Genomic DNA, 21,275 nt, shown 5'->3' with positions numbered 1-21,275 from the left:
AATAAAAGTTGCACATTGTAAATATAGCTTATAGCTACACTTGAAATTTTAAACTAAGAGCTATAGACAATAAGCCAATACTGAAGATAAAATAGAATTCTAAAAGTCATGGAACCCAACAGAAGGCAAAATACAAGGAAACAAAGAACATATGTGACCATTTGTAAACAAATAGCAAGATAGTACACTTAAATCCAATGAGAATTAGCCCAAGATAAAGATGTCGACATTATATCAAAGCCATAAACTTTTAAAAGACCTCTCTCACCAATAAAGAACAAAATAAGAAATTAGGGAAGAACTTAACACCTTGGACTTTACTTGTAATTAAAACATTTGGACTTTCTTTAGACTTTATGTTACAAGGCCAGAAGTCTTTAATTTTGGACATTAATTACTTTAAACCAATTTCTTTGAAACTTTAACCTCTAAACTTTTATATATATCTGGGAATTTAATAATTAGATTTTATATTAAAGTTTTAGCATCTATATGCTCTTGCTATTGCAATTGTAGTATCTTGATGTCATGATTTAGTCTAGTTGCAGAAGGTCTGAAGAGCTCTATTGAACAGCAAACTGGATATAATTTAGCATGGGGAAATGATAGAGACAGAGAATTTGCAGACTCTGGAGTTAATGAATTAGTGTAATGTTCTATCATATTTCAAAGACTTCTGGAAGCATACATATGGTGCCTACCAGTAACTCTCAAGGGGAAGCTATCAAGGGGCAGCAATTGTTATTAATAACAATTACCTTAAGGTCAGAATATTCCCAAACATGAGAGTCCCCAGAAACAGCACTAAGAAGAGAATTTAAGTTCATGTTGTCTATTTGGGATGTAATACCAGGAAGCACAAGTTACAGACCAGGAAAATAAGATGGATAAAGGAAAAATAATAACAACCCCCCCCCAAAAAAAAAACCAGAAAGCGAGCAAACAACAACTAAATAAATAAAGTAAATAAAAATGAATGAATGAATGAATGAATGAATGAATGAATGAATGAATAGGAATCATGTGGACTGTACCTCAGAATTTTCCCCAGCTATGATTCTTACCTTTTGACTTGTATCCCTCACTGGTTAAGTACTCTTCCAGTGAGAGATTAAATCCCTGGTACATCTAGGCTCCCCTGAGTCCAGTGATAAAGCCTCCCATATCAAATACAATTCTTAGGAAGAGTGGTTTGGGACAGGCTCCTGTAGTATCAAACCATCAGGGGAAACCCACCACAGCTGAGGTGGCCTGGGTGGGCTTTGGACAAGTCATCAGCACCATCTGCTGCCAGGCCTCATGATAGGGATGATTGATCTGATGCATGGCTGACCCCACCCTCTAAGAGAAAGCCACTTCCCAAGATCACTGTGAGCTTAATGTCTAGTCAAAATTAAGGGCAGAAAGCTGGAGTATATGAGGAAGGAACACATACTCCCATTTCTCATATCTCTAGGGAATAGCCTTTCTAGAGCAGTAATTCTTTAGCTAGATCATCTAAATCATCAGGAGGGTTTGTTAAAACACAGACCACTCTGCCTCAGATTTAGTACTTGTGGGTGCACCCTGAGAATCTGCATTTAAAACCCATTGCTGAAGGTGCTTGCCCAAGAACCAGAGAATCACAGAGCCAGAGTAACCTTCAAGACTCTTGTTTCTCTCATCTTTTCATAAGTCATAGAGGAAGGAGGAGTGAGAAGGGGGAAGTAGGCCTCTCACCACCTGCTTTCTGGATCTTACTGCTTGCGTGAAGGTTTTATTCCCATCTGCACTTTGGCAATACAGAAAGTTTGGCAGGGAAGGCTGTCTGTGACTGGAGGAGGAAGTTCAAATCTATAATGCAAGAAGAAGCAGGCCACTGTTGCCCAGACTTAAGTCAATTTCTCTAAATAGCTTTGTCAGTAAAGAAGGTGATGCTTCTGGCTCTAGTGTCTTTCTTTTAGAGGTTCCCAAACTTTGAAAGAGAAAATTGGGGGTGTTCTATAGAGACATCCTTATAAAACCAGCAAGTTTGTACAGACATTTCTGACATGAGAGGAAAAGAATCATTTGATAGAATGTGTGAGGTCTTCAATAATATAAACGGGAGAGAAATAACAGCGTACATATGGGTCTACTGTGAATATGGACAAGCTTTTTGCCCAGAGGGTAGTGTAAACACTGAATGACTTTTAAAATTTCAAACATTCTGTATCATAAGCTGAAGAACTAAAAACGATTGCTTTATGTAAAAAGAAAAAGAAAAGCATGAAATGAATTCCACTGGCAGAGTCAAGCTCCTTTGATTTATACATAATGTTTCTTCTGACAAGGACACAGAAGCACTCTCATATTTCAATAATCTAATTTTGCATTGTTTGAAAAGAAACAGGGCTATTGATAGACTTATTTGGCTTGCACCCTGGGATATTTAAACAGACTTTGCACTTCAAAAACACTCTTTCACAAATTCCAATAACTTGTGGTATTTTCAGAGCCTTTTATGGTAATCAATGATATATTTTATTTTTATTACTAATTGAAAGATTGTTCAGACAAATACGTTAAATTTTCTATGAAAATTTAATTTTCTAAAGGTCTTTTTAACCTTTTCTGAAAAGTGGATGAAGAATAGAAAATGAGTTTAACCAGTTTAGAGATTTATGGGGCCTATAAATGTACCATTTGGCTAATCTAATTTGCATTTTCTTGCATTTTCATTGTATTTTTCCAGTGTCACAGCTCATGCTCAACTATTCTTTTGTTATTGGCCTATAATAATATTCTGAGTGATCTGAAGTTTAGTCTACTTATTTATACTCAAAATATATGTTTAAAGTTATTATGCCAAATATAAAACACCATAAAACCAAAGGAAAGCAAACCACCAAAAAAAGAAGAAATCACTTGTTTAGCAAATCATATGGCTACTTACCTACCCAATATTTATTCCTTCTTGTAAATAATTGAACACTTAATTGCTATGGATGGTAAAACAAGACGGTCAACGAAATATAGTCTATGGCCATACCACCCTGAACGTGCCCAATCTCGTCTGATCTCGGAAGCTAAACAGGGTCAGGCCTGGTTAATACTTGGATGGGAGAAATTTATTTTAATCTTTGCATTTACAGAGGGTCAATGGAACTTATTGTTGATGTTTCCATTAATGTTATTTCAAAACTGCTGTCTCAGATGTCAGGTGCTACTTTGCCTTCCTCTTTCTTCCTTTTTCCTTGTTGAAATATGAACATGATGATTGGAATTTCCACTACCATTCAGAAAACACGGGATGACACTGAGAATGGAAACCATTTCTAACCACAATAGGGGAGGGTTAGGATAATGATAACATTGTGGAGTTGCCATTCTGAAGGACCTCATCTAAATATTTTTATGCATTAAAAAAAACACACACCAGTATCTTCTTTAAGCCCCTGTCATTTTAGTTCTCTGATATAGTGCCTGAAGGTAATCTCTTACTGATATACATCTAATACATTTTCTACTTAGCTTTTTGGCTTCTTCAAATAAGTTTAAATATTAAAGATGATTCCTTGAAATTCACTTATTATCTTCCCTCATTGATAAAAATGCCATAGAACAAAGTTTTGATCTACTATCATTGGTTTTGATGAATTCACGTTATTCTTCGCTTTGTTTCTGCTTTTTAGCTAAGACTGGAACTGGCAAGTTAGAGCAGATGGCTCCCTAAACACCTAACAAACCTTAGTGATTCACACATTCGTTTACATAAACTTTACCTAATTAAAAGTGTTTCTAATAAGGAGAAATTGGCAGATGTCTTAAGAGAATGCTCTGAGTGGGGCACCTAGGTGGCTCAGCATCTGACTCTTGACTTCAGCTCAGGTTGTAATCTCACGGTTCAAGGAATCGAGTTCCATGTCGGGCTTTGCACTGGCATTGCAGAGCCTGCTTGATATTTTCTCTCTCTACCTAGAAAATGACACTTTCCATGCACTGCCTCCCTCTCTCTCTCAAAATAAATAAACAAACATTAAGAAAAATGGAGTGCTTGGGTGGCTCAGTGAGTTAGGCCTATGACTTTGGCTAAGGTCATGATCCTACAGTTCTTGAGTTCAAGCCTTGAGTTGAAGCCTGCTTCAGATTCTTTGTCTCCCTCTCCCTCTCACCCCTCCCCTGCTCGCATTCTGTCTTTCTTTCTCAAAAGTAAACATTAAAAAAATGAAAAACAAATGCTTTAAGTATTGCATTACATCCTCTCTAGTACCCCATCCTAGTAGTACTTGATCAACTTGGAAACATCATTCAGGATTTCACTTCATTTCACATATTTCATGGTTTCATTGCTTTCCTCACCTACCATTTTCCTTACCTGACCACTTGTTCTGTGGTCCATTATTATAATCATTCTCTTACAAACCTGTTTAGTTTCCTCATGGCTAATTTTCTCCCACTTACTCACCTGACAAAATAAAATGTGGGTTAAACCTAAATCCCTTCTTTCTAGGATTGCAAACTTACAGCTGACCATAACTGAAGGAAAACATATCAGTGTATATATATCACTTCAAGAGCACTCAAAGATCTGCCGACATTCCAACTGCTGCCTGCCATTTCTATCACCTCCTGCCTGCAAGATAATTATTTTTTATCTCTTCCTCTCCTGAAACTGAAACTCTCACAAACTCCTCACTTTCCATAGTTGATATTCCTGACTGCCTGAAAAAAATCCAGGCAATGCAAAGAGGATTATTTCCTTATGCTCCCTCCCGAAGGGAACAGTTCTCTCTCTGTTCACTTTCAACCAATGTTCAGCAATAATAATATCATTTTCCCTTTTCCTAAACCCCATGCCTTCATAGAAACATGTATATGAAAGATTCTGAAATAGATTAAATGTAGTAGGAGGTAACAGAAAGAGATGAGTTTTACCCCCAGGTTCAGGGATCTTTGTTTCTAGAAGAGGGACAGCATTAGATTTCAGTGGCAGTCACTGCTAATATTGAATTCCTCTAAATTAGTTCATAATATTGAAACTGATGGTCATGGCTCTATTGCTGAGATCTCATTGTTCCTTTATTCTGTTATTCCATCTTCAGAAAAACCTGAGATCAGAGAGTAAGCAGTTCATTCACAGGAGAGGATGAAGTAGGGAAACTGCATTTCTCCAGTGCTGCTCAGGACATATCTTGCAACATGAAAGCCTGCTGTTTGCCTCAAAGTCTTCTTCCTAGGCTTCCCAGCTGGAGCACGGCAAATGAGTAAAGTTGTGTAAGAAGTCTGCTTCAGACATCAACGAGGAACAGAAACTCCTAAAGAACAGTCATTTGGAATGATTCCCATGCTTGACCGTGCATTATACTTACTAGGAAGCTTGACAAAATGCAGATTTCAAATCAATTTCCAGAAAGTGCTTGTGGAGTCCATTCAACATTTTTGATAGTTTTTTTTTTTTTATGTGATTCTGATGCAGCTAGAGCATGAACCATGCACCACTCTAGAAACTAAGAACTTGATCGGTTGGTCCTTAGACTGAGAGAGTCAGACTGAGAATGAGTATAAAATAGAGAACTAATTGTTAACCAAAACAAAACTGGAGAATCTCTAACAAAACAGAATGAACACCTCAGAGCATTAGTCTTGTCAAATAGGCCTTTAGTCGGTAAACAATCACAAGGAAGAGGGAGGAAAGAACCAGATTTGCAACAATAGCCATTTCCCCAGAAATGCAGCATTTAGATAGAGAACATCCCTCATGCAGAGTTGTTCTGTCCTCAAGATTGTGTATCCTCGGGTACAACTGTATCCAGAGTCCAACTCTAAACATCTGAGATGACTGGGAATCGCATGCATCACCTCCTTTGTACCTTGTCTGCCCTCTTCACCGGCTTCCTTGAAAGTTGGTTTCCAAGGCTTCCCCCATCTAGTTACAACTGGGTTTACGTTAGAAAGCAAGGCTTAGATCTGCTCCTCTTGAGAGTCCCTAACAGTCAAACCGTAAACTCTCCAATCTTTTCTACCTTTTTGCCAACATTTTAAAATTGATTTCTCAGGACACATACACTTCTTACAAGCACAAAGTGCTCATTCTAAGTTTTCTTTTCTCCACTTGTTAACCTCAGCTACAATGCTTAATCCTCAATATAAATATTTATACTCATTACTAAAGTGACCTCATCAAGCTCAAATTTATGGCTTTTAATACAGCTTATGCATATTGATATTATATAAATACACAACTTAGGCTGACACCCTCCTCTGATCTCCAAACTTACATACTAAATTGAAGACTTGATTCCCATTTAGAAATTATACTGAAGTTAACTTGTCCAAAAAAACATATATTAATCTCACTCAGTCTCCAAATGTGCTTCCTCTATACTCAGTTTATGTCACAAGGATATATGTAAATGTTTCAAATCTCTTGGTTTTTTTTTTCAATTCTCTTTTATATATACATGCCATTCCTCAATACTATCACCAGATCTACTGTCAAGATATATTTCAAATTTTTTTCTTAAATAGTTTATTGTCAAGTTGGTTTACATATAACACCCAGTGCTCATCCCAACAAGTGCCCTCCCCCATGCCCATCAACCCCCCTNTCATGTGTCTGTTGGCCATCTGGATGTCCTCTTTGGAGAAGTGTCTGTTTATGTCTTCTGCCCATTTCTTCACTGGATTATTTGTTTTTCAGGTGTGGAGTTTGATTAGTTCCTTACAGATGTTGGATACTAGCCCTTTATCTGATATGTCATTTGCAACTATCTTTTCCCATTCTATCAGTTGCTTATTAGTTTTGTGGGTTGTTTCCTTTGCCTTGCAGAAGCTATTTATCTTGATGAGGTCCCAATAGTTCATATTTGCTCTTGATTCCCTTGCCTTTGAGGATGTGTCAAGTAAGAAATTGCTGTGGTTGAGGTTGAGGTTGCTTCCTGCTTTCTCCTCTAGGGTTTTGATGGTTTCTTGTCTCACATTCAGGTCCTTTATCCATTTTGAGTTTATTTTGGCATATGGTGTGAGAAAATGATCTAGTTTCATTCTTCTGCATGTTGCTGTCCAGGTCTCCCTGCACCATCTGTTAACGAGGTTGTCTTTTTTCCATTGGATACTCTTTCCCACTTTGTCAAAGATTAGTTGGCCATACGTTTGTGGGTCCAATTCTGAATTCTCTATTCTATTCCATTGGTCTATGTGTCTGTTTTTGTGCCAATACCATACTGTCTTGATGATGACAGCTTTGTAGTAGAGGTTAAAGTCTAGGATGGTGATGCCTCCAGTATTGCCTCCTTCAATATTACTTTGGCTATTTGGGATTTTTTGTGGTTCCATACAAATTTTAGGATAGATTGTTCTAGTTTTGAGAAGAATGCTGGTGCAATTTCGATTGACATTGCGTTGAATGTGTAGCAAAATGCATTTCAAATTTAACAACTCTTTACCTCTTTGTCATTAACAATATATTTTAAGCCACAATCATTTCTTCCTTAGACTATTAAAATAGTTTAAAAAAACCAGTTGGTGCTTCCAGTCATTTTAGAATAAGTCAGAATATGACACTCCATACACTAAATACTTAGAATGGGAATCAAATATTTAATTAGGTCCACAGGGTTCCACATGATCTGACCCCAGACTACCTCACCAAGCTCATATCTGCCACTCTCCCCTTAATTAAAACCAATCATACTAGCCAACTTGTTTCTATGAAAGGTCAAGTTAGGTTCTTTCTCCCTTTAGTAAATCATAAAGTAAATTAACATATATATCAACATGGAAGTGAATCAGTATGAATTAATGTATTATATATATCATCTTATATTCTCAATTGAACTAAAAAGCTAAAATTTGAATTAAATCAGAAAAAAAGGCTCTGATTATAAGAATAATATTAGCTTATATGGCCAATGTTACAGCCATTTAGTTAATTATTAAAGTATAATATTTGCTGTACATAAATGGCAGTTTTTATATCATTAATAAGATCAACCATATAATCTGATTAATTTTTTTTTTAATTTTTTTTTAATGTTTTATTTATTTCTAGGAGAGAGAGAGACAGCGTGAGCAGGGGAGGGTCAGAGAGAGAGGGAGTCACAGACTCTGAAACAGGCTCCAGGTTCTGAGCTGGCAGTCAGCACAGAGCCCGACGCGGGGCTCGAACCCACGAACTGCGAGATCATGACCTAAGCGAAAGTTGGACGCTTAACCGACTAAGCCACCCAGGCGCCCCAATCTGATTAAATTTTAACATGCTTAATTTTTTCTGTTTCTAAAAGGTATATGGTTGCCTAACTGTTGATATTTAAAGCTCAAAAAAATAACTTAAATTTCTTATGTTCTAATTTTCCAATTAGAATGAGTTACTCTATAATATTTCACAATGAGACAAGTGGTACAAATTTCTAGCATTTACTCACTCAACCACCTCTTTTTTAAAAAATTTATTTATTTTGAGAAAGAGAGAGAGCATAAGTGGGAGAGAAACAGAGAGAGAGAGGGTAAGAAAGAATCCCAAGTAGGCTCCACATCGTCAGAGTATACTCTACAGCAGGGCTTAAATTGACAAACTGTGAGATCACGACCTGAGCCGAAGTCAAGAATTGGATGCTTAACTGACTAAGCCACCAGACACCAGCACATTTTTTAAATTATTAAAATAGGTTTTACATTAACAATAATTCCCAAAACAAAGCTTAAACTTTGCCACAACTAAAAAAAAAAAAAAATTAAAGTTTTGCCTTCCTAATCAACTGTGAAATTCTTTGAATATATAGTGAAGCATAAAACAATAATAGCAACACCATATTTCTTACCATTTACTTGGAAGATGTGAGTCTGAAAGACTTGCTCATAACCATCTGCATAGCAGGTGTAATTGCCCATGTGAGTTGTGGTAACCTTAGTAATATACAAGGACCCATCATCTCCAAAGTCCTATAGAAATGAAATAAAATAAAGCAAAATGAGCTGTTTGTATTTAAATTGTATTTGAACAATTCACTTAAAAATAAATGTGTATTAAGGAGCAAAATAAACAGACTAAAGTATTGTTTTTAAATTATCAAAATATCATTATTAGTCTTTAGAGAGTTGGAAGAACTATAATTACCATTTCTCAAGATATGCCTTGTTTAAAAAGTGTAATTTCACTCATACATACAGCTTTTTTAGTGTTTATTTGAATTATATGAGTTTATATGTAAAATCCATTTCCACATATATATTTTTTCTAATTTAGCTTACACCAGTCTCCCCTTATCCATGGGTATGTTTTCCCCAGTTTCCATTACCCATGGTCAACCACAGTCTGGAAGCAAATGATCCTCCTCTTGATGTAAGATCAGGAGGTCAGTAGTAGCTTCACACTAAATCACAGTGTCTACATCATTCACCTTGCTTCATCTCATCACATAAGCATTTTATCATATTACACTACAAGAAATGCAAGTATAGTATAATAAGATATTTTGAAAGAGATCACATTCCATAACTTTTATTATAGCATATTGTTATAATTTTTCTATTTTATTATTACTTATTGTTGTTAACTCTTAACTATACATAATTTATAAATCAGACTTTATCATAGGTATGTAGGCACAGGAGAAAACACAGTGTACATAGGGTTTGATACTATACACAATTTCAAGCATCCACTGCAAGTCTTGGAACATAACTCCTGAGGCTGTCCATTTTTAATTAATAAAGTTGTAAAATGCCTTGTTTTTATTTGTAGCTAGAGCAAATACCTCTTAAGTATGTTCTTTACACTTACACTTGTTCATTAATTTTTATATCCTTCAGTTATATGTTTACCCATTAAAAATGATGAAAGCAGTATGGTCTCAGAGATAAAATTCATAGCTATATTGATAGAATAAGATTTTTTAAAGCCCAGAAACAATCAATACATTAGAACAAAATAACCATACTTTTTCAAACCTATGGGGACAATGTATGACCACTTTGGAAAGAAGAAAGACAAAAAAGATATCACAGTGATTGTCAAAACCAAATCTAAGAAACACCTCTGGAACAGCAGAGAAAAGACCAGAAAGACTTCTCTGCCATAAAGGCAATGAATACACACTACAGTAATTGTCAAAATCAACTTTTTCAGAACTTTGGAAATAGATAAAAAGGGCTTGCAACCAATCTACAGAGCATTCACTCTAAAAGAGTAGTGGAATCTCAGTAAGAACAAAGAGATTTGTGGCATTCCTCTCTCCACAGCTGCGTGGATGCCTTGAACCACTAGCTTCATAATTCTGCTAGCTGTGAAAACCATCATCCTAGCAGGCACTGGAAGGGGAAGAGCAGGCTTGGAGCTCTTCCACAAGGTCCCATCCCCAGAGAATTGTCACCATTTGCCCTACCTAGCAGCCCCTTGAGAACTTCCATTTTGTGACTGTTTGTTTGAGCAAGGCTTTGAGTACTATCTCTAAGGACTTTATTGGGGGAAAAAAAAAAACCAACCAGCAATTGTTTAACATTACAACTTCTTATGATGGAGATACTAACTGGAGATAACAACAGGTGTACCAAACAAAACAATACAAAATAAAAGAAACAAACTAAAGCTTAAAAGGAAAAGTGGGAGTGTGATGTCAAGAGACGGATATGAAAAGATTTGCATATTTCTGGGACTTTAGATAGCCATAAAAATGTGCCCAAAAGAGATGTATTTTCTTTACATTTTAGAATTAGGAAAAGAATCCCTAATTTCTGGTCTCTGATGGACACTGAGGCCCCACAAGAACAGAAAGTGAAGGCTAAGGCAGACTTGTAACTGCCTATGGGAGCATTCTGTGTATAGTACAAAGCAGAAACATAGCACCTAGGTCAAGTCTGGAAGACTTATTGATTCAATACATTTAATGAAATATCTGTTCAATCATTAGCTCACCACTGCACTGAGCAAAGATTTGAGCAAACTCAAGGAAATTGGGTACATTATACTTCATCAAAATTAACAACTTGGGCTGCCCAGAGGAGTTATATATATATAACTGTTACAGTTGAATAATAAAATGACAAATATTCCAATTAAAATAATAAATAAAGAATTTGAATAGATATCTATTTTAAAAAATAATTACAAATGGGCAATAGTCACATACAAGGATACTTAGCATCATTAGTCATTAGGGGAATAAATAATAACCACTATGAAATACCACTCCACACCTGCTAGGATGTGAAAAAAATAATGACACTAATAACAATCGTTGAAGACGATGTGAGAAAATTGGAACCTTCCAACATTGTTGGTAGAAATATTAAATGGAATAGCTTGTTGGGATAACTGTTTTGGCAGTTCCTCAAAAAGTTAGTTTCATATGTCTAACAATTTCATTCATAGGCATATAACCAAAAGAATTAAAAAAAATAAAAATCTATACATAACTGTACATGAATGTCCATAGTAGCATTACTTATGTTAACCAAAAAGTGAAAACAATTGAAATACCTATCAATTGATAAATGGATAAACACAAAGTGATATGTCCAATTGATAAATGGATATCACAAAGTGATATATAATAGAATATTATTTGGCTATAAAAAGGAATAAAGTACTGATATATACTACAGAATGAATGAATCTTGAAAACATTACACTAAGTCAAAAAAATGAAACCAAAAAACCCACAAATTGTATGAGTATATTTATATGAAATGTCCAGAATGCCAAATCCATAGAGATAGAAAATAGAATAATGGTTACCAGGAGCTGAGCAGATAGGGTAATAGGAAACAAGTGTTAATAGGTTGGATTCCTTTTTGGAGTGATGAAGATATTCTAAACTTTGATAGTCATTATGGCAGCAAAATTACTTATTTGTTTGTTTGTTTATTTTAGAGAGAGAGAGAGAGAGGGAACATGTGCAAGAGTGAGTGGGAGAGGGGCAAAGGGAGAGGCAGATAGAGAATCTTAAACAGGCTCCAAACATAGCCCGGAGCCCAACATGGCACTCAATCTCACCCCCTTGAGATCAAGACCTGAGCCTAAATCAGGAGTCAAAGGTTCAACTCAGTGGGCCCCATGGCTGCACAATTTTGAGAATATACTAAGAGCCACTGAACTTCATATTTTTCAAAGGGGTTAATTTTATGGTATGACTATATATTAAAGCTGTTACTGAAAAATAAGTTATATAGGAAATATTTAAATATAAAATATATGTGTTCAAATAAAACTATATATCACTTTGGCCACTAGAATCTTTATTTAGTATAAGGGCTGCTGAGTGGCTCAGTCGGTCTGACTTTGGCTCAGGTCACGGTCTCACCATCCGTGAGTTCGAGCCCCATGTCAGGCTCTGAGCTGTTGGAGCCTGCTTTAGACTCTGTGTCTCCCTCTCTCTCTTCCCCTTCCCTACTCACACTCTGTCTCCCTCTCAAAAATTAAATGAAAACATAAAAGGAAAGAATCTTTATTTAGTATAAAAATTTAGACATCAAAAAAGTAGGGTGCCTGAGTGGCTCAGTCGGTTAAGTGTCCATTTTCAGCTCAGGTCATAATCTTTGGTTTGAGCCCCATGTCAGGATCTCTGCTGATAGCCTAGAGGCTGGAGCCGGCTTGGGATTCTATGTCTTTCTCTCTCTCTGCCCCTGCCTCGCTTATGCTCTGTCTCTCTCAAAAGTAAACATTTTGGGGCGCCTCAACTGCTTAGTCGTTAAGCGTCCGACTTTCGCTTAGGTCATGATCTCACGGTTCGTGGGTTCGGGCCCCGCGTCGGGCTCTGTGCTGACAGCCAGCTCAGAGCCTGGAGCCTGTTTCAGTCTGTGACTCCCTCTCTCTCTGACCCTCCCCTGCTCACGCTGTCTCTCTCTCTCTCTCCTAGAAATAAATAAAACATTAAAAAAAATCAAAAGTAAACATTTTAAAAAGTAATAAAAATAATAAATGTTTAGAAATCAAAAAAAGAATGACCAATATCCTTATGTAACAAATAAATACTTCTGCATTACAAAACATGGTAAGCATTAAAAGAAAGAAAATGAACCACAGTATCTATGCAAAATACATATTAAAAATACATTTTATCCCTCATTTATATGACAGTTATTATATATCAGCGACTGCTCTAAGTAATTCATAAATATTGACATATTTGGTCCATATAACAAGCCTATGGATCTACTAAGGAGAATCTATTAAATGCCTGTCACGTTATAGCAGAGGATATTAAAATGTTAAGTAATCCCCTTAGTTTCTCTTGGCCCCTAATTAGTAGAACTAGGATTTGAAACCAGGTAGCCTTACTCCCAAGGCTGTGCGTTACACCCCTAAACCCCTCCACTGTGCTGCTTTCCTTGTCAATCATTGATTGAATTGGGAATAAGGACAGGCCAAGAGAACAAACAAGAAATTCAAGATAAAATGCCCCCAAAAAGGAAGTCAATTATTACAGTAATTTTGAAGGGACCAGATATATAGTGAGAGCACATATGGCAAAGGAAGAAGGAAAGCAGATCTGAGGCTTAAATCAAAAGACAAGAGCATTTAAAATAAGTCAACAAGTATGTCTCTTCCTTTTCTCAGGAGCAGAAAATGAGGGTGACAAGAAGGGGTGCGATTGTACTCATTCTCCTCACACTGCAATTGGCAAATTCTCAACATCTTTTACTATAAATATTATTAAAACATTTTTTATATGTGTGGTAATGATTAGGATTTATCCTTTAAGGATTTTTCCTGTCTCTTTGAACTTTTGACTTTGGAGGTTGCTTCTTTTCATGTTAATTCCCCAAAGTTTTAATGCATTACTTATCTTTTACTTTTCTGTGGAATATTGTAGTTTGGAATTTTTTTAAATTCATTATATCAGCTTTATGATTAGAAAGACTTTTTTCATTCTGATTTAAAATATGTATCTTCCATGGAATACTACATGGCAATGAGAAAGAATGAAATCTGGCCATGTGTAGCAACATGGATGGACCTTGAGGGTGTTATGCTGAGCGAAATAAGTCAGGCAGAGAAGGACAAATATCATATGTTTGCACGTATAGGAGGATTAGGAGGAACTTGACGGAGGAACAAGGGGGAGAAGAAGGGGGGAAATGGTGGGGGAAAGGGAGAGAGGCAAACCATGAGAGACTCTTGAATGCTGACAAAAACTGAGGACTGATGGATGTGGGGGGGAGGGGGGATGGGCATAGAGGAGGACACTTATGGGGATGAGCACTGAGTGTTATGTGGAAACTAATTTGACAATAAACTATTTAAAAAAAAATAAAATATGTATCTTCCAACATTTTTTTCTCATTCCCTAATGTTTGTAAAATTTCATTTAACCCTTTAACATTTCCTTTTTATTCATTTAATTTTTTAGTGAAGCAAGCAATCACCTTTTCCTTTTTTCCTAAACCATATTAACTGTGTTAGTAGCATTTGGTCAGGAACCCCCCTGCCCCATTAGTGATTTTTTTCATCCTTGTATCTTTAAAATATCAGAGTACCAGTGACTTACCAAAATTCATACAGCAATGCTCCAAAAATATATTTTCTATTGTTTCTGACCTTACCTATATTCAAACCATGTGCATTTCTTTTAAAAATAGCTTCCCTGTAACTAATACTCCTAGAGATTGATTGCAATCAAGAAAATTACTATCAAGTTATTGAATCCAGGCCCAAAAATAATGAAAATGTGCTCCCAGTCAAGTGAGAAAGAGACAGAGAGAAGGAGACAGAGAGTGAGAGAAGAAGAGAAGAATAAGAATGTGAATAAGGAGGAGAGGGTGGAAGAGAAAAGGGAAAAGTAAAGAGAGGGAGTGGCAGGAAAAAAGGAAAAAAATAATACTGTATGCTCTGGCCATCATATTATTTAGCTGTAAAATAATATTTCTTTAGTAACTGTCAAATAAAATAAAATTCCTCTACATTATATAAGATTAATTACACCACATATCTATAGCTGCCAGGGGGAACTTTCATAAGGTTACAGGGGAAGTCACATGACCTGCACTATAAGAGAGGATTTGGAACTTGATTCTCAACAAGAAAGTCGCTCTGTCACACACAGGTGTGATAAAACTCCCTGCATTACTGCAGGCCGCCATTAAAAACACTGCTCACTCTTAGTGCAGGGCTCTTTGGCTAGAGAATGGAAACGCCAAACATAAAGAAGAAAGTCTATGATTCTGGTTAACACTAAAGCAGACAGTTGATGTGTGGCAGGATAAAATGTGAGAAAGCCAAACTTGTGGAGAAGTCAATTAATGATTGGAGTTAAAAATATTTTGTGAAAGCTTATGACCCAAAAGCAGCAATTGGAAACCATAGATATAAGAGTAAAATATCCAGTGTGCAAAAGGTAGACAAGGAGTCCGCGGGGCGTGCTTCTAGAAGAAAGATTCATCACAAGCAAAACAAATCACGGAGACCAAATTAGAACAGAAAAGAGTCCCTTCACTGAAGAAGAATAGTTGGAAATAATTGTAAAAGCCAAAAGCATATTTGATACTTGTCATTATTTTTATATTCATATGTCCAAAACTATAAATGGGTCTTTTAAAGCATATTTTCAAAAAAATCTTTTTAAATCTCTGTTAAATCTGAAATAAACAACTTTTCTATGTGTTGCTCTATATAGCTACCTAGAAAGTGTGACTCTTCCCTGTCTAATATAATCAAGATTCCTTCACCTAATGATATGAAAATTATCTTGGAATATAACCTTGAGAATGTTACTTTAAAGTATCTTACTGCTATCTGTGTTACTCTGCAACATGAAATAGCTTTAACTTAGAGTATTTTTTAAATTACCAAATGTGGGATCCCTTCTAGTCTTTACATCTTTGTTTATGTTTTTTCTCTTTCTTCTAAATGGAAGCAAAATCTCCTGGCTTCAATTTTTTTTCAATATACAAATTTATAATTACCTTTTCAGACAGCTTTTCAGCTTTTCAGTATAAACAAGACTTTAATATTCCCTCATCACTTTGAATAAGGCTTGGATCTTTTCACTACACTAAAATTAAACCCAATAAATATTTATTGAGCACTTAAATATGTCAAGCACTGTGCTAAATAATTTATATAAATTATCAAATTTCATCCTTTAAAAAATCTTTTTTAAATGCACTACTGTTGATCCCATTTTATATATAAGAAAGTTGAAGTATGCTGATGTTGAGTTTGAGGTTGTCAGTTCTTGCTGTCTGAATGTTTGTGTCCCCTTCCCAATTCATCTGTGAAAATCCTAATGCCCAACATGATGGTGTGAAGAGATGGGGCCTTTGGGAGGTGATTCAATCATGAGAGTGGAACCTTAATGAATGGGATTACTGCTCTTTTAAAAGAGACCCAACATAGATGCCTCACACTTTCCACTGCTTTAAGACACAGAGAGAAGCCACTTGTTATGAACCAGGAAGAGGGCTCTCACGAGAATAGTAACATGGTAGTGTTTGAACTTTAATATCTTAGCTTCAGAATTGTGAGAAATAAATTTCTGTTGTTTATCTACTAAGTCTGTAGTATTTTGTTATGGCAACCAGTGGACTCAGCACCACCAAAGAGAGGGGTCTAAGATGAGCATCCAAACCATCAGACTGTAGAATCGAACAACCCTTGTTAATATGAAATGAAATTATTTTTATTTTATTTTTTCATTGAGACAAAGAGAGATGGAGAGAAGCAAGGGAGTGGTAGAGAGAACCCACACTCATAGCACAGAGCATGAACTGTGAGATCATGACTTGAGCTGAGATCAAGAGCCAGATACTTAACCAACTGAGTTACCCAGGCTCCCCCTTGTTACTACGTACTTCTTAACAAATCTTCCTCTCTCTGTATTTCCATTATTTTAGCCAAACCTCAACATTACCTTTGAGTTTTTAAAATACATATTTTAAGAATATATATAAATATATATATATATNTCCTTCTCTTCACCTCCATCCTGATTCAGCATTTCCAGTCTTTTAATGTTTCATTTTCTCAGCATTTTTCTAATCTTAAATAGATGAAATCAAATGTACAATTTTGATACTTGACCATGGTTGAGAATTATGGCCTGAGATTAGACACTCTTTGAATTCAGGGACAAAACCTTGCACTTATCCTGAACCCCCTTAACACCTTTATGATCTTGCTGCCAATAGATACTCCATAAGTATTTCTTCAGTGATTAATTATTTATGAGCCTCTACACAATTAAAAAGTTGCCTCAAGGCACTGATGTCTGGAAAGTCGATAGGAAAAAAAAACTTTTTAAAAATCATTTATTTTGTTGATTGCTTATATTCTTTTCAAAGCCATAAAAAAGAGAACTGTGGTTAAAAATAAAATCTATAACACATTTCAAAAATTTTGAAAAAATTTTATGGTTACTATTGATGATAATCAATTGTGTAAGAATAAAAATTAAAACATTTAACAACCTATAAATGGCAAGCACTGACCACTCTGAATGTACAGGGTGGCACACATCAGTTGTGATTATACCAGAATATAACAACCAAATTTCAGGTCTGTATTTAACCACAAGCCTTTGTTCCAATCTGAAAGAAAAGCCCATCCATTAAAAAAATGGTAAATTTTAAATTTGAAACTTACTTTCCTATTTTGTATTATGTTTTTCTTCATAGTTCTAGATTACATGGTACCACTGTTACTTTACTTTAAATGAGGTTTTCTATGTAATATATATTGCTTTGATAAATATTCCCATTAATTTCCTTTGTAATTTTGATTATGCTAGTGTGTTTTTACTTTGTAAACTTGTGCAAGCTATTTTCCTAGCTTTTTGTATGTATAAAATATGTTTTCATAAAATAGCAATAAAAGCAACTTAAGCAAACATCTATATTTTGAAAATGACTAAGTACTAAATTAAGTAGGGGTGCCTGGGTGGCTCAGTTGGTTAAGCGTCCGACTTCGGCTCAGGTCATGATCTCACGGTTCATGGGTTTGAGTCCCACATCGGGCTCCGTGCTGACAGCTAGCTCAAAGCCTGGAGCCTGCTTCGGATTTTGTGTCTCCTTCTCTCTCTGACCCTCTCCTGCTCATGCTGTCTCTATCTCTCTCTCTCAAAAATAAATAAAACATTTAAAAAAATTTTTTTTAATTAACTAGTTTCATGACTTATGTGATTTTCTGAAAACTCGGGAAGTTTCTCACTAACTTATTTGGATATTTAATCCATCATCAATCAATAGCACAGTGAAATACAAACTTCAATAATATAAATTTGTTAAATACATTATTTGTAAAACTTTTTTCTTCTAGGGGTGCCTAAGTGGCTCAGTCAGTTACCTCTTCAACTTGGGCTCAGTTCATCATTCATGGTTTGTGTGTTTAAGCCCCACATCAGGCTCACCACTGACAGCGTGTGGCCTGCCTGGGATTCTATCTCTCCCTTTCTCTCTGCCTCTCCTCCACTTGTGTTCTTTCTCTCTCAGAAATAAATAAATAAACTTAAGAAAAACATTCTGGGGAGACCTGGGTGACTCGGTCAGTTAAGTGTCTGACTTCGGCTCAGGTCATGATCTCAAGGTTCATGGGTTCAAGCCCTGCAATCAGGCTCTGTGCTGACAGCTCAGAGCCTGGAGCATGTTTCAGATTTTATGTCTCTCTGTTTCTCTGCCCCTCCTATGCTTGTGCTCTGTCTCTCTCGGTCTCTCAAAAATAAGTAAATGTTAAAAACTTTTTAAAAATGGTGAGGAATGTACAACTTGGTGAATATATAAGGACCACTAAATTATACAAGGAGCAAAGTTATGGTATATGAATTATATCAATAAAATAAATGTTTAAAAAAACCTTTTCTTTCTCTAAAGTAAGCCATTTCATGTGTTAAAGAGATACACTAGAAAGTAAACTAATATGTGCTAAAATTATTATTTCAAGTTAACAAGCAAATAAAAAGTCCAACAACTGTATTCTTTGGTGAGAAAAATCAAAACCAAAATTATGAAAGCTATGTATACCAATATTATTTGATATATATGTGAATAATTAGATTAATTATATTTTATTTCACTGAAGAAAATAACCCTGCACTAATTTGAAGACGTATGTACCCCTGTGCTTATTGCAACATATTAACAACCACCAAGATATGGAAACAATCTAATATCCATTGATAGACAAATGGATAAAGAAGATGTGGTTGGTGCACTTGGGTGAGTTAAGCATCTGACTTCAGCTCAGGTCATGATCTCATGGTTTGTGAGTTTGGCCTGAGTCAGCACAGAGCCCACTTCTGAAAACTCTGTCCCCTTCTCTCTCTACTGCTCCCCTGCTCACACACATTTTCTCTCTTTCTGTCTCTCTGTCTCTCACTCTCAAAAATAAATAAACATTAAAAATATTAATTTAAAGATGTGGTATATATATACAATGGAATATGACTCAAACATTTAAAAAAATGAAATCTTGCCATTTATAACAACATGGGTGGACGTAGAGGGTATTATGCTAAGTGAAATTAGTCAGAGAGAGATAGATAAATACCATATGGTTTTACTTATATGTGGAATCTAAAAGGTAAATGAACAAATAAAGCAAAATAGAAACAGACTCAGATGTTGAGAACAAACTGATGGTTGCCAGTGGGGAGGGAGATGGGAGACAGGTGAAATTGGTGAAGGGGATTAAGTGGCCAAACTTCAGTTATAAACTAAATAGCTCAGCACAACATATGGAATATAGTCAGTAATATTGAAACAACTTTGTATGGTGATAGCTAGTAACTAGACCTGTTGTAATAACCATTTCATAGTGCATATAAATATTAAATCACTATGTTGTACAGCTGAAACTAATATAATATTGCATGTCAATTATTCTTCAATAAAAAGGGAAAGAGACTTACAAAAAGTTTCCATTGATGTAATAGTGAGTAATAAATTAAAAATGTCTATCATTTTAATAGAACTACTATTCAAAGGGTTTTACATATATATGGAGTCAGATTTTTCCCAAAGATAATAAAGATTAAGTTTCAGAGTCCCTCATTTGTACATTTCCAAGAATCTGACAGTAGCCCTTAAATGTGTTTATATCACTATGTTTCTATAAAATTTGTAAATATATTGAATTTTTTAATTTCCTGTCTTATTGTAAAAAACATCCAATTTTGTATTTAATTGTTATTTATAATTTATATTTGATATCTTAAATAGAGCATCTTTAAACTATAGATGCTTTATTTTTTTTTAATATAATTTACAGGTTTTTAAAAGTTTATTTATTTAAAGCCAGTGCAAGTGTAGTGTGGAGAATTAGTTTAGGAATTCCCTGAGCCTGCATCGAAGGGTTAACAAGGCATAAAGAATTAGAAAGCCATAGGATGAACACACCCAAATTTGGGTAAACAAGATTAGATAAATAAGATTAGGTAAAGGGGCAAAGGCTACCAGTATAGTTCAAAAGTACAGGACCCTAGCAGAAAGCTGCTTTCACAGGAAGGAAGGATCAAATTAGGTAAACAGGTAAATAGGGCTATAGACCACAGCAGGGTGAAGTGACCCAGAGCAGAGATAATCAGCAAATGAAAGATGTCTTGTTGACCCTGAGGTAGCATGCTCTGTCTTTCTTGTCCCCTAGACCAGGTTAGGTAATCAGAGGTGGGGCCTTATGTTTGCTGTAAACAACCTTCCACCCAGCACCAGAATCTTGTTTTGTATTTACCCAACGCCCCAACACTGCATATCTTCAAAACCACTTTTCCCCCTTACCCGTGAGTTAATGTTCAGGGTTTCATTATCTCTCTGTCTATGCCCATCATGCTTGTGATCTTAAAACAGAGAAAGGAGTCTTATTTGAGGCTCTTGTCTTCTCCTGGACAATAGCCTCTCCTGCATTTTTAATCCTGAATCTAACTTTCTTGACAGACAAGAAAGATCTCCAGACCCAGAGTCTACAAGAGTGCAGGAGTGACAGAGGGGGGTCGGGGAGAGGGAAGAAGATAATCCTAAACAGGCTCCACACAGTCCTCACAGAGTCCAATGCAGGGCTGGAACTCATGAACCATTAGATCATGACCTGAGCCAAAAGCAAGAGTCAGGTGCTTAACCAACTGAGTCACCCAGGTGCCCTCAAAATGTAGGTGCTTTAAAACTTCAAAGTCACATAATGTTGAATCACCCTAATTATATGAATTCTTTATATTTTGGCAATATTGTGCATTACACATGAACAAACAAGTCAAAAAGATGAAGTAACTTATCTATGAAGACTATTTACTTATTTTCACAATATTGAAAATTAGGCCATCTGGCTGCGAAGTCCAAGTTCTGAAAGTCCATGCTTTATGGACATAGCCATCAATACAGAGAAATCCCCAAAC

General features: G+C 35.7%; 1 protein-coding gene across 3 annotated transcripts in view; it reads right to left on the bottom strand.

Moving 5' to 3' along the window:
* Nucleotides 1-21,275, bottom strand: part of FSTL5 (follistatin like 5) — a 663,363-nt gene that overhangs the window by 156,653 nt on the left and 485,435 nt on the right. For all 3 annotated transcript variants that reach the window (XM_077752758.1, XM_077752759.1, XM_077752760.1), the window contains exon 7: nucleotides 8,781-8,901. In XM_077752758.1, the coding sequence (XP_077608884.1) occupies nucleotides 8,781-8,901 (121 nt within the window). The remainder of the gene's footprint in view (nucleotides 1-8,780; nucleotides 8,902-21,275) is intronic.

This window comes from Crocuta crocuta, unplaced genomic scaffold (genome assembly GCF_008692635.1).
Source record: "Crocuta crocuta isolate KB4526 unplaced genomic scaffold, BGI_CrCroc_1.0 scaffold346, whole genome shotgun sequence".
Taxonomy (NCBI): Eukaryota; Metazoa; Chordata; class Mammalia; order Carnivora; family Hyaenidae; genus Crocuta; species Crocuta crocuta.
Note: the sequence above shows the minus strand (reverse complement) of the source record. Positions and strands in the feature narration are given on the sequence as shown.